The sequence below is a fragment of the Quercus robur genome, chromosome 12, assembly GCF_932294415.1.
Source record: "Quercus robur chromosome 12, dhQueRobu3.1, whole genome shotgun sequence".
Lineage (NCBI taxonomy): Eukaryota > Viridiplantae > Streptophyta > Magnoliopsida > Fagales > Fagaceae > Quercus > Quercus robur.
Window position 1 is genome coordinate 311,118 of NC_065545.1, and position 14,957 is coordinate 326,074.

At 34.5% G+C, this 14,957-nt stretch overlaps 1 protein-coding gene across 1 annotated transcript; it reads right to left on the reverse strand.

Moving 5' to 3' along the window:
• Positions 1-84: 84 nt before the first annotated feature.
• Positions 85-1,589, reverse strand: LOC126710019 (histone H1-like). Its single transcript, XM_050410403.1, has 2 exons — positions 1,237-1,589; positions 85-1,131 (listed from the first exon to the last, which is right to left on the reverse strand). Exons 1-2 carry the CDS (start codon positions 1,420-1,422, stop codon positions 430-432), a joined length of 888 nt encoding a protein of 295 aa, XP_050266360.1. The 5' UTR covers positions 1,423-1,589; the 3' UTR covers positions 85-429.
• Between the last annotated feature and the right edge of the window lie 13,368 nt (positions 1,590-14,957).

Here is a 14,957-nt window from a genome sequence, read left to right on the forward strand (position 1 = left end):
TGCATTTGCATTGAAACCCTCTGATTAAAAAAAGAAACCATTAGAGAGAGCCTCTCTCTCTCTCTCTCTCTCTCTCTCTCTCTCTCAACTAAACTCAACAGCTTTAATTAATTAATAAAAATACATCTTCTTCATATTCATATCTCATGATCTCAACTACTACGACTACTACTACACATCTCAAATCCCTAGACATCATAATTAAAATTAGAATATAAAAATAATACTAATACTAATACTAATAAAAACCGAAAGAGTTTTTTTTTTTTTTTTTTGTTATATAATCGGGGGGCGTATTGGATTGGATCCAATTACACCCGGAAAAGAAAAGGAGAAATTTACAAAACTACCCCTACAACAAACAAAACAAACACCTCCTAGTAAAGTAAAAAAACTCTTTTTTATCAATAATGATGATGATGATGATGATCATTTCCTTCCCCCTCTCCTAGTTGTTGCCTTCTTTGCCGGCGATTTAACGCTCTTTGTCTTCACACTCTTAGCAGCCGGTGCCTTCTTACTCTGCGCTGCCTTCTTTGCTACTGCTGCTGCTGGCTTTGGAGCCGCCGCCCTCTTCCCTGGGGAGGTCCTCGTCGATGTCCTCGATGCCTTCGCTGGCGGCTTTGCTGTCGTCTTTGCCTTTGCCGCAACAGTCTTAGATTTAGCAGGGGCAGCCTTTGCCTTCGGAGCTGCCTTTGCCTTAGCCGGAGCAGCCTTTGGCTTCGGTGCAGCAGCCTTCGGCTTTGCCGCAGCTTTGGGCTTTGGCTTGGGCTTGGGCTTAGCAGGAGCAGCTGCCTTGGTCTTCGCAGCTGGTTTTGACTTGGCAGGAGCAGACTTGGTCTTAGCGGCGGTAGGCTTGGGCTTGGGCTTAGGAGCAGCAGCAGCAGCCTTCTTCTTAGGCTTAGCAGCGGCAGCAGCAGGCTTAGGAGCAGTTGGCTTGGAAGCTGGAAGCTTAAAGGAGCCCTTGACCTTAACGAGCTTATTAGCAGCAACGAGCTTCTTCAAATTGGAGAGCAATAGTTTCTTGAAGTTTGGAGGAAGTTGCTTGTGCTTTTCTTCGATGTGCTTGGAGATCGCGTACTGGCTCGAACCCGTCTTCTCTTTCAACGTCACTATCGCATCCTTAACCATCTACAAAATAACACAACACCCGGATCCGTCTCAGAATTTTATCAAAATTTGAATTCAAATAATTAATTAATTAATTAATAATAATAATAATAATAATAATAATACCTCCTCGTAAGGAGGGTGTGAAGGGGGCTTTCTAGGACCGGAGGGCTTTCGGGCTTTAGGCTCCTTGGCTTTCTTTGGCTTGGCAGCTTTGGGTGCTGCTTCTGTATCCTCGGCCGCCGGTTCGATTGGTTCTGGCTCCGGAACGACCTCGACGGGAACAATGGGTTCTTCGATGGTGGTCGCCATTGGACGAGGACAGCAATTGAGCTTTTGCAAATGGAAATCACAAGAGAAGAGAAGAGAAGAGAAGAGAGATTTAGATCTAAAATAGAGAGAAAGAAAGAAAGAGAAGAAGAAGAGGCCTGGATTGCGTTGTGCTTACTGGTAATTTTGGTGTTTGTGTGAGAGGGGAAGATGGAAATGGAAGAGATTAAATAGTGGTGTAGCTGAAGGGTAATATCCAGGAACTCAATTCTCATTGGTTGAGAGCCTTTTCTCGCGGATCGCTGCCTTTCTTAAATTTAAATTTTAGCCGTTCGATATTTCCTTATCCACGGTTCATAATGCTTCGATGGGAAGGGTTGGAATGAAAGGGGGTTTGGATGGGTGGGTGTTTAGGACAGTTTAGGTGTGCTTTTAACCTCCATTCATCCGCTCATAACTTCCCCTACACTTTATGGATTTCACTCAAGTTTTTTTCATCTTCTAGCAAATTTTATAAGCTTTCTAGTGATTATACGTGCGTTTCCTGTGGATTTTTCATTTGGGAGTAATTTGCTTTTGAACCTCCAATGGTCAGGATTAGGGTTTCTTGTGATGTTATTGTGGTTTTGGCCATTTTTTGGAGAATGCTTCCCATCAAATTCAATTTTTTTAATCTCATATGATAGTAGCTTAATGAAGGAACCTATCGGTTCAAGAATCATCCAAATCCGATGACAATTGAGTATAAAACCATCTGTTACAATGTCACCAAAGTTGAACACATCCCAATAACTATAGAACTTGCTACATAATACATGTCAAATAAGTCATGTTCCTAATTCTTTAAAATGATTCATCATTTTCCATTTTATGTTTGCATTATGTGTAATCGATTTCGGTGATAAAATAGGAATGCATATGAGTAGTAACTCCCATTCCATGATAATGGTAATGTTTTTCCAAGTAGAATTTTTTTGATATCTATGTAGCAAAATTGCTTTCCATGCAGTCATGAGGAACTAGCTAGTGTGTACTCTCAAATGAAAGGCATATTTGTTTTCCTACAAAATCTATCACAAAATTATGTGTTCCCTTCTTGGTGCAAAGTTTTCTTGCTAAGATGCATAGTACAATGACCACCTTGCATACTTTGTTAATATAAGAAGCTAATAGTCCCTTGCCCTTGGTGGCACTTAATGGGCATTAAGCAACAAAATGACTTTAGATGTGTGAATTCCACATTACAAGTCTTGCAGTTAGCTTCTATGTTGTTAAAGAAATGTTGACACATTCTCTTTAAAACATATAATACACTCAAAAACATCATTAAGCAAGTAACATGTGAGAAATTTTCATGTTGCTGACTTGGGCTTTCTGGTCAATAACTTCTATATAGCTGTGCTAAGAATGAAGATGTATTTGTATTGGTTCCATTGCGAGATAGATCTTCCATTGGTGACTCAAATGCCATCACAACGTAAACTTCTAATTCTTTTCTATCATATAAACACTATTTCCCCCAACATTTATACATCTATGCCATGGTTATTCACTGCATCTCATGATCTATAAAGTACAAACTGCTTAGTCCCTACAAGAAGTTCTAACTATCATCATGTCTCTAACTTAATCAACCCATTAAATTGAATGAAACGATTATCTGAATTGTGTTTGGAGTAATATGTATGTGCTAGAAACTAACAATAGTGTCCAGAATATCATATAAATGGACTTGTTTAATGACATGTGCACAAGCTAATGGTTGAATTTTCGTTCAAAGTGTTTCCACAAGTTTAATAACAAAATCAAATACCCAGAGAAACAACACATGTAACGTCCTTGAAATTTACAAGCACATGATGCTAATAACATGTGAAGAAATAGTTCCATTCTATTCAAGATTAAAGAACTTATTATACCAATCATAGTTTTGAAATTATAAGCATATGAGGAAGTTCAACTAATTATAAACATATAATTGCTTTATCAAAAAAAAAAATTATTAACATATAATTAAATTGGTGAAAATATGAAAACGAAGTTAAATTTCTTTAATAAATAAAGGGAAGAAGATAAATAACAAGATGACAAACAAAAACTTTAATTTCATCAACGGAGAAAACAAAAAAAAAGAGTTTTTATTTTTTCTATTCTTTTAGTTTTTGGTTTGTCGCCGAGAACTTTATAGCTCAACTAGCCCTCCTAATGTTTCCAATAAAGACATCCAAGATTTAAATCTCCTCACCCTGAATTATTGATGTAATAAAAAAAAATTCAAAGAAAATGAAAAATGAAATATAAGTATGAGAAAACATATGTCAATATTTTCATGTCATGCTCATCAAACTCTCTACAAAGTAAGTGAGATTTGGAGAGACTACTAAGTGTATTGAATACATGAATATTACATTATTCCTTCGTTGTTTTCTCTTTGTAACCCAAGAAACTAACATCATTTTTGTTTTTCATTGCTTCTTTTTCTTTACTTTCTTCTCTCAGAATAGATGGGAGCTCCCAAATGGCATGTGTTTTAATGAAACAAAATAAACATAACAATCATTTAATATGACATATGTGTTTTACAACACACATGCTTATTTCGACAATTCCATCTTAGGAAGTGATATCTTATGAAACGATTTCATGAGACTTCTCTTATAGCAAGCATGGATCTCACATACTATAAGAGAGTAATATAATTAGATTATTGTTGGAAAAATATATGTTTGTATCGCATACAAAAACATACATCAGAAAAATAATGGATCTACTTCATTCTCAATTGATAATATGTATTATGCAAATTTCAGAATATAAGAACAAGAGAGTATACTTTGGTGCGGTGAAATTCAAAACTAAAGATTAGAAGTACTTGGGAACATTTTTAATCTTCACTCCAATTCCACTTGTGCCCAAGAAGTGTGGTCTCTCAATCAGTTTATATGTGTGTGTTCAACGGAGAATAAAAGAGTGGCTTATACTCACATGTACACCATTTCATTCTATTACAAAATTTTGTATGTTTCTCTTCTTATAACTAATTATCTAATTGGACTAGCTTTTTGAGCCATTCCAATTGGGTTTTAGTATGTTGCTTGGAGTGAGACTAAAAAGGGGAACAAATAAGACACTAGCTCCAATAGGTTTTGGGCTTTTCTGTCAACTCTTGACAAGCCCAAAATTACCATTAATTATATTTAATACCCTATATAAATATAATTGCACTCTAGGCCTTATTAATAAATTATATCCCAAGACTTTATTATACATTCAATTATTTCATAAAATATTCGTAGTAATATAAAGTCATGAATGTAGACTGCCACTTTGAAGATTACTACATCTTAATCCTTGAGTACCCGGTTTAAACCTTTAAGTTATTCATCATATAATTATGAAATCCAATTTCATAAATATATATTTTAGTAACTTCTTACTAAAGTGGTTAGGCCTAACATTCTGAATAACCAAACTCATTAAACTTATCTCAATGAAATATTTTATATCTCTGTTAAGAAATTATGAATTCTATCTCGAGAATATATGTTCCATCAACACTAAATGTGGCTGCCCAACATACTGAGGTTTTGATCGTGATTTTAGATCCCACTCCTAATATATCAAAGCAACCTCTACTTCATGATCAGGTCCATTATTCTCTCAGGATTAAAAATTCATATAAATAGAAGTCGTGAGATTTATTATTCATTTGACAGTCGTTAGGAGAATAATAAATCTTATGGTGATCCAGTTCAATATGTCTTAACTCTTAAAACATATCAACATATCAACTAGAAGTCTCCACTTCCATGATTAAGACAAATCATCTTAGTTTATATGTTATAATCTTCGCAGATGAAATTCCCAATTTCAACACCGACTATGAACTAAAATTCTAAGTTTGCAAAGAACTCGTGACTTATATCTTCAATGACTAAAGAACATACTATGCATCTCATGGACTATATGATAATGTCCAAATATTCATGTTACCATTATTTTAGATAATAATAAAACAACTTTATTAATTACAACATTAAGTCATACATAATATCATACATAGTATCATACAATAGGATTTAAGGACACTAATCCTAACAATTGTATGATGAGATGCCCTCTCCCATATTATGCATTTTATAAATATCGATTTCATTAAAAGACATACCCATCCATCGGTAAACATATGGAGTAATATTTTGTTTTTAAGTAAATGTATTCAATTATTTTGTCATACATATTACTATGATATAAGCTTCTTGTTATAAAAGGCAATCCAATTCATTACATGAAAGTACTTCTTTATGCAAATCGTTATTCATTATCGGTTAAATTGCATAGAAACTGATTAAAAATTATAACAATTTTAGACTTTCTCGAACACAATCAAATTGAGGCGCAAAAATCTCACTCTCATTAAGGAGATCCAAGCCTTGTACGATTGCCAAAATCCAAGAATCACTACAACAGATCTTCATATCTTCACCTTTTCATGTGCATGTGGTCTAGATTCACTTCTCTTGTATTGAACACTTATACATTAATAAGGATTCTTTCACCTAATCAATGTGGAATTCAAATCTTTACTTAAATACTAATTCCTCATTCAAGACTCATTAACCATCTAAAAACTCCTACTCCTTCTCATTTAATTAGCCAGTTTATAATTTAATTAATTTATTTATTCTTCTTTTGAGGAAAATTAATTTAATCATTTTAGTATTAAAATGCATCAACATTTCCTTTTAGTGTTACATAGAGAAAGTCCACAACCATAACAACATAGAGGATAAATTACACTTTACCCTCATAAACTATACCTCATTTTACATTTGCCCTTCTACATTATGAAAATGCACGTATGCCCCCCTAAACTATACCATCTTATACACTTACCCCCCGAAACTATGGGAATTCACACTTTACCCTCTAAACTACACCTCTTTTACACTTACCCCCTTAAACTATAAGAATACACACTTACTTCCCTAAACAATTACCCATGGGATAGGGTGATTAGGGGGATAAGTATGCATTCTCATAATTTAGGGGGTCAAGTGTAAATGATGGTATAGTTTTTTTTTGGGCCGGGGGGGGGGGGGGTGTAAATGTAAAAGGAAGTATAGTTTAGGGGGTAAAGTGTAATTTCCTCCAACATATATGCTCTCCATAAAACTTTCCTCCAAATCTTAACAACCCATTAAACGTTAAATATTATTCTTTTATAGTTTGAGTTTAAATCCTCGCTTTATATATATATATATATATATATCATTTGATAGCTGGGAGTGGGGGGATTTGAACAATAAATGTCTTTTGTTAGAAACATCAAGAGGTGAAGGTTAAACTACCAGATTTTTTTTTTCAATTTTTTAATTTGATAATTGTTGAGGGGAAATTTTTTTGATGTTCCTTAATAGAATATGGGGTAGCTAAGCAGAAACTCGATGATGGGCCCTTGAAATAAAGCCCAAAGGCTATCAGTGTAGTGTAAGTCCGCCCAAGCAAGAGATAGAGGCTGCACCCTAACAAGAATACAACAATAAAGCATAATAAACGTGTTAGTATTGTTAGTTTGTTATATTATTAGTCTTTTTACAGCGTCATATTTCAAATCAGTCCTCTAGCGGTATGGTATTATCTCCAGCGGTAGGGGTGAAATTATACTTAGAGCCCAGCAATCAATGATTAAATAAATTTAGGAAAGTGTTCACTCCTGGGGGTCCTTGTGTGTCTTAGTCAGGGGAATTTATAGTACTTTCAGCCATCATTACATCAATGTAAAGGAAAAATTCAATTGTTACAAATACATTATGTCCTTCATCATAATAATAATAAACAATGATTAAAGGCTCTATAGTTACAAATAAAAGAGGAAAAATAGGATGGAATGAAGGGAGAGAAAGATCCCCAACTTAGTGCAGCAAGTATTAGACTAAGATTTTGGTGAATGTGTGTTCATAAAGCATGAATGAGACAATATGGGCTGTTTTGAGTGAGTGGGATGAGATTAACTCTGAGGTTAAGGCTTTTTGAGATTTGTGGTCTGTTTGTGACTAGTTGAGAGACATTTATGGGCTATGATTGTGTGAAAGGGGAAAAGAGTATCTGAGATTAGATGAGTGTGGGCTAAAGGTGATAAGTGGTGAGCTTGAGGAAAGCTAAACCACGTGCAAAGTAGTAAACAAACCAAGGGTTTCAAAGGAAGTGACTGTCTTGGTCAATTATGGGACGTTTATGGAGTAGGAAGGTGTAAGCAAGGTGGTGAATGTTGGTGTTATGGTGACTATAGGCTGAGAAAGGTTATGAGTGAGCTTAAGAGAGCTTGGGGAAGCTTAAAGAAAGCAAATGGGGATTGAATTTCTGCAGAGTGTAATCAATGACAGAAATTTTTTAGAGAGACCTCCTCCTCCCTAGTAGCCTGAGGTGTGTATGCTTTTATAATAGAGTTTTAGAGAAGCATTGATTGACAAGAATCCAAAAATGCATGACTCATCAAGGGTGACGAATCAAGGTTAAGCTTCTTGAGAATTTTTGGTTAGAAGCAAGAGATTCACTTTAGGGGGTGCCTTGCTTCTTTGGGTAATGACGGGATTTTAGAGTGCTTTGCATTTAATGCCATGATTTCTAGGGCTGAGCTGAATCAATATGATTATGGCGTGTATCAAGAACGAATCCTAATGTTGCAAACATAGATTTGGTCCCCCAAAAAGTAAGATTCAACACCCCAAGTCAGGTGTGAAACTTTAGTCTACTTCAGGGGGTTCCGTTGGAGATCCATTTATGCCCTCCAAACCACATGTTCCCAATTTTTCCCCTTTAGGATTCATGGGCTTGGTACATGAATCATGTCTTGAACGTTTTTAACATTTATAGTATCAATTTGTTGAAATTTGGATAATTTGGTTTCAGCTCCCCTTCCGCTGGAGGTGCAGTCTTGAGGAAGATGATGGAGTCCCTTCATCCTTTTGACTTCAGCTGATATGACAGCCCTTGGGCACTATTCACGTCAGGCAAAGGGTAGCAGAAAACTGATGGGACAGCTCTTAGTCCATTTTCAAAGGCTTGGTTCCCTTGTATGAGTCTCTAGTTGCCTTTTGGTTAGTTGCTTGTGTTTTTTGCTTGGACTTGCTCACATGGGCTAGGTTGTGTGCACATGTTGCCATGGGCTTTCATTCCTCATGGACTTTTATTAGTAATTATTTTTGGGTTTTTCATAAATACTTGCAATGGGCCTTTAAGCAATTAGTTGTAACGTTTGAAACAATAGGACAAGTTTCAAAATACTTTTGTAAATACTATTTACTTTGATGAATTCCATATTGCAATAATGTTCATGGTTTCTAATAATCGTATCATAACTTAAATGATGAGCTTGTGGGTTTGAATGTTTACCATGCGTGTCGAAGGCGTATATTATGGATGTCACGATGCAAATGATGTCTATGTATTTCATGGGTTTATATTATGGTTAAAATAAATAAATGTCATAGGTCCAAAATAAATAATCATAACTTTCCATGGGCTTTTATATTAGTAACACAAATTCATAATTCTCCATGGGCTTGATGTATGTTTGCCATGGGTTTTAGAAAAATGAATAGCGTCACATCACATAAATGGTTACCATGGGTTTTATAAGATAGATTTCATAGGCTTGTAAGAACTTAAAACATTGTTGATCATTGGACTTTTAAGTGAAATAATTATGATATAGTATTTTTTTTCCAAGTATTAATAACCTTGGGCTTTTGATAGAATAGTGCCAAGTAGTTAGCTTGGGCTTTTAATAGTGCCAACGTAAGTTGGGCTTTTGATATTGCCAATGAGAATTGGGTTTTGATGTTGCCAATGAAAATTGGGGGCTTTGATGTTGCCAATGAAAATTGGGCTTTGATATTACCAATGAGAATTGGGTTTTGATGTTGCAAATGAAAATTAGGCTTTAATATTGCCAATGAGAATTGGACTTTGGATAAATAAATTGCCATGGGTTTAAATCATGGGCTTTGATCATAGATTTGAATTCCATTGATAAAATTGTTTTGTCACGGACTTGAATCATGAGCTTCTCAAATATTACCAAACATAAGTATTTTTGGGTTTTAAATAGAATATGATAATAAAATTGGATAAAATATGAGTTTTGGGGCTTTTTGTGATAGTTTATATCATAACCCAATTTAGATAATGAGATATGAAACATTTGTGATTAACATAATAATAGAACAAAAAATATTTGGGAAAACCCAATAACTTATTAGTGATGTTTGAAAATAAATAGGTGGTACCCAAATAAAATTAGGTGTAAAAAAAAAAAAGTACCCTAAAAATAATTACAATGAGAAATGGAGAATTTAAACTCTAGATGTCATGGAAATAATAGAAGATGCCAACCAATTGAGCTTGTCTTAAATTTTTACCTATTACTAGAGAGGTGTGGGTCTAATTATAAGGATAACTTCACATGAAAATAATTTTGATGTTTATTCTTAACAACATGATTGTAGTCATTAACATTATGGGAGGGAGGATCCCAAGAAGCGGAGACACGTTGTATGAAAACATCCCGAAGAGACAATTAGGCCTCATTGTTTATTAGATTGGACCCAATCCACATGAGACAACCAAAAACCAAAAACCAAGGGGAGTATTCCGTCCGAGGAGGCTGAAGAGCAATCTTCCCTCAGGAGACCAAGGTGCAATCCAAGAACCAACAGGATGGGGGTCAAGGAAGGAACTAAAGACGTGTAGGCAAGGGAAAAAAGGAAGCTTCTTGATAAAGAACCCATCACCTCCATATTAAATACACTGTACCAACTCAGCCTGCTGCATTAATGGCAGAATAACCCCTGAACAATGTCCTTACAGCTTGTAACCTACTCTACCACCACCAATAAGACAATGATGGGACAAGTATCCATGTAAAGATTAATAGTAGTCCAAGTGTAAGGCTAGGATGCAACCCCAGTAGCTATATAAAGGAAGAAAGCTCCTCCAAGAAAGGGATCAGAAAAAGTGAAGAGGGAAAAATAAAAGCCATGGGGAGAGAAAGCTATCATTGTAAAACCGAGAAGCATAATCAATAGAACTTTTTCTCCTCGGCTAGCCCGAGGAAGAAATTTACATAAGAATCTTTCTTTTTCTCCTTAATTTAGATGCTAAATTACACTGTTGTTCTTGTCGTTTTCCCTTTTTTCAAATTACTAAACTGGGACCATCAAACGTGGTGGGAGTTGATCTAAAGTATCCACCTCTATAAATTGGTTGTATTGGGTCTCAACCCAACCCCTTCTTGGTCAAGTTGGGCTGGGCTGTACACTCATTTTTAGCCCCCTACAAACATCTTCTTTTTCTTTTATTTTTTATTTTTAAGTGTATGAAATAGACGAATGGGTGCAGCTTAAATAGGTTGGTCAAAATCTACCTCATAATCTCCAAGTTAATTTGGAAACTTATAGAAACACATTTGTTCGAGATTAAAAAACTTTATACCAATTGTAGTTTTGAAATTATAAATAGTTGAGGAAGTTCAAGTATTTACAAAAATATAATTAAATTGGTGAAAATATAAAAAGGAATTAAATTTCTTTAATAAAGGGAAGAATCTAACTAACAAGATAACAAACAAAAAAAAATTTATTTATTTTTATTTCTATTCTCTTTAGTTTTTGCCTTTTTGGTTTGTAAAGGAAAAAAACAAAAGAAAATAAGTTTGAGAAAAATTTGTCGATTTTTTAATGTCATTTTTTTACCAAACTTTCTCTTTAAAAATAAGTGAGATTTGGAGAGAAAGATAAGTGTAAAGAATATGTGAAAATTACATTATCCTTTTGTTGTTTTCTCTTTGTAATCACCATAAATGTTCTAAATTTTAAAAATAAAAAAATAAAAAATCCTATCTAGCCTAGTATTAAAAAAAAACATTATTTTGCTTTTGTTTTTGTCTTTGTTGGTAGATGATTGCATCTTAATGTATTTAAAAACAACAATTTTGTGTATTTATAATTTTTTTAATATTATATGGATGTCTATTATGAGTTTTTTTTTTCTTTATACTTTGACCCCTGCTAACTTAAAATCCTGACTCCGTCCCCGTTTGTAACCCAAGAAACTAACATAATTTTGTTTTCCATTACTTCCTTTTTTTTTCATATAAATGTAAGGTAATTGTAATATTTCTTACTTTCTTACCTCATAATAGAAGGGAGGTTGCAAATGGCATGTATTTTAATGAGATAAAATAAACCTAATAGGCTTTCTAAAACATCATTTAATATGTGTGTTCCAATTAGTTCAACTGGTAAAGTTTCTAATAGTTGTTTAAGAGATCTGGAGTTCAATCCCTGCCTACACCAAAAACTGATTAATGTCTTAGTCTGATGATAAAGAGCTATCATCAAGAGCAAACGTCATAGGTTGAAACTCTCTTTAAAAAAAAAAAAAAAATCATTTGATATGAAATATGTGTTTTATATTACACATACTTATACCTACAAATTTATCTTATGCATTTTTTTAAAGAACAATTCCATTAATAGATTACACATGCTTACACCCACCACTCCATCTTAGGAAATTGTATCTTATAAGACTGTTTGGATTTTTCTAAGCCTTCCACAAATAAAGGGGTAGCAAACAAAGAACTCTTTTGAACTCTAGCAAGCATTGCTCCTTGCCTTAAAATGTCCAGCCACTGTTTTAAGACTTGAGATAAAAAAAAACACCAAAACAAGCATAAAGGTGCAGTATTCCAATTTTCTGTATTAAAAAAAAATGTATTGTTTATTGTTCAGGTATAAAATTTGTCATTTATGTATCTGAGATTAAGCTATTGTTTAAGAGAGAGACAGAGATTAAATGTCTAGCAAGCTGGCATTCGACTTTATCAATTGAACCACCACCACTGCCCACTACTAACAACCCAATTGACCCAGCACCACCATTCTAACACTAGAGCTCACAACCCAATCAACCCAGCACCACCATTCTCTCTCTCCAATCAACCTAACAACCACCAGTGATGCAAAAACCAACAACCACCAACGATGCAAAAACCAACAACCGCCGGTTGCAACCCACAACAACCACTATAACCCAAAACCGAAATGTCCAAAACACATAAACCCATTGAAAAATTACCTAAACCCACCAACGTGAGTGGCAAGATAGAGAGAGAGTTTGGCTTAGAAAGCTAGAGAAAAGGGAGAAAGAGAAAGCAATGTGTTTTGTTGAGGGAATTTGTGAGAAGAAATTGGTTGAGAGAGAGCAATCATTTGATCAAGAGAGAGAGAGAGAGAGAAGAGGAAGAGGAAGATGAGAGAATGAGAGAGAAGAGATTTAGAGAATTATTATTATTATTATTATAGAAAGAGAGAGAAAGTTGAATAAAATAATGCTTAAAAATTATAACATATGCGTCCATACTGTGCCATTTGTAGAACATTATTGTAGCGCCATACTATTTCTTTCGGCATTTAACACACCTCATAAAGCAAGGTTTTTGATGCTTGGTGTGCTAAATGCTAAAAATTTAGCATTTGGCACACTTTATGCTAATGCTATGGCCTATTAGAGCACTAGCATCAAGTGTGCTAAATATTAAATTTTTAGTATTTAGCACCAAAAAAAAAAAAAAAAAAATCACATTCATGTGTCAAATTTGACATTTGCTATTGTAAGAGCATTCTCATCAAGTGTGCCAAATGCCAAATATTTGGCATTTGGCACACCAAACACTACTATTCAAGCTTCATGAGGTGTTTTAAATGTTCTATAATTTTGCAACATGTTACAGTACCATTTTAAATATGAGACGGTACGGACAAATGCCAAATCAAAATACTAATTTTTTATTCAACATTTTCTCTCTCCTCTCAATATTTAATTCAACGTTTTCTCTCTCTTTTCACTGATTTGTCTCTCTCCAACCCATGTTCTCTCTCTCTTTCTTCTTCAGATCACCCTTAAATCAACGGTACGGCGGCCTCACCAATCAAGCTGCCGATCACTGATCAAGCCGCTGCCATCGCTTCTCGTTTGAAGACTCCATCACTGCAGATCTGAAGATGCCATCGTTCTACATCTCTGTCTGGCATTCTCATCGCCCTCTCACCACGCCGATCTTGGGTTTGTGCCAATGGTGGATGTGGATCTAGGTTGGTGGATATGGGTTTGTGCCGGTGGTGGGTTTGGGATGTGGGTTTGTTCCGATCTCTCTGGTTGTGTTTTTTTTTTTTTTTTTTTTTTTTTTTTTTTGAGGTGGCGTTGGTGGATGTGGGTTTGTGCCGGTGGTGGCTATCAGTATTGTTGCGGCAGTGGTTGTTGGTGGCCATTGATAGGAAGTAATTAATATATTATTTTAATGTATAGAATGGAAGAATAAAACATTTGATAAATGAGATATTGTAAAATGATGTACTAAAATGATAAAGTAGGTTTTTGGTGTATCAAAATGACATTTTTTATGAGAGAGCTGTTGAGAATGGTCTAACGCTCTAATAATAACATTGTACAGGCAAATGTGCCTTTAATATTTTTGGGTTTTTTATTCACATATTTTCTCTCTCTTCTATCATATTGGGACTTTTGGCTTTAACTCAAACTTTATTTCTCTCTTATATGATTGTTGGACTTAAAAAAGTAGAAAGACAAAATATTTAAATTGAATGATAAAAGAATAGAACATATGATATATGACGTATTGTAATGTGATGTATTAAAATATACAAATTAAAATTTTAACATGACAAAATAGCATTTTTTTTTTTTTTTTAATAACGCATGATGCTAGTGCTCTTACTTTACCGCCAAAATTAGACTAAATGAAAATGGACCTTAAATCTTTTTTTTTTTTGGGAGAGAATTTTAACCTATGGCGTCCGTTTTTTATAATAGTTCGTTATCATCAGATCAAGACATCAATTAGTTTTTTGGTGTAGGTGGGGGATTGAACCCCAGATCTCTTATACAACCATCAGAGACTTTACCAGTTGAGTTAACTGGAACCCACAGACCTTAAATCTTAAAGCAAGGGAATTTCATTAAGAAATATATATACAACACAACACGTTAATCTTGCAAAAATATTTTAGCTTTATGTACCATGTTTGATGGTTTTTTTTTTTTCTTTTGTTAGAAGGGAGGACAACTCATCAGCCCATCTGTTAGCTCAGTGGTGTGGGCAGCATTTTGTAACAGCTCTGGGCCTGTCTCCGTCTCTAATTTGTCCCTGATAGGCTTTGTAACAGCAAAGGCCCATAGAATTTTTTGTTCTAGGCTTTGTGACTTTTCTTTTTGAAATAAAGATCTGGTTTAGAGTCTGTGTCTACGTTTTTGCAAAACAAAATGTGTGTTTGTTTCTAAAAAAACAAAAAACAAAATGATAGTTGTCAGTGTGTTGTCAGATATGGATAAGGATAAGGGGAAGGGTCCAACTTATCCGCCGGCGCTTTCTTTCCACGTGCTCCCTCCCTCCGGACCTATACCCTACAACGCTTTACTTTTGTTTATCTTTAACGTTAACCACGTAATTAATGTTTTAGTAGCTATTTCAATTTTTCACTTTAAACATTTTT

Coding starts and splice junctions, on each gene's coding strand:
- LOC126710019 (XM_050410403.1), bottom strand. CDS start 1,422: ATGGCGACCACCATCGAAGAACCCATTGTTCCCGTCGAGGTCGTTCCG. Junction 1,132..1,236: donor CACACCCTCCTTACGAGGAG/GTATTATTATTA, acceptor GTTATTTTGTAG/ATGGTTAAGGATGCGATAGT.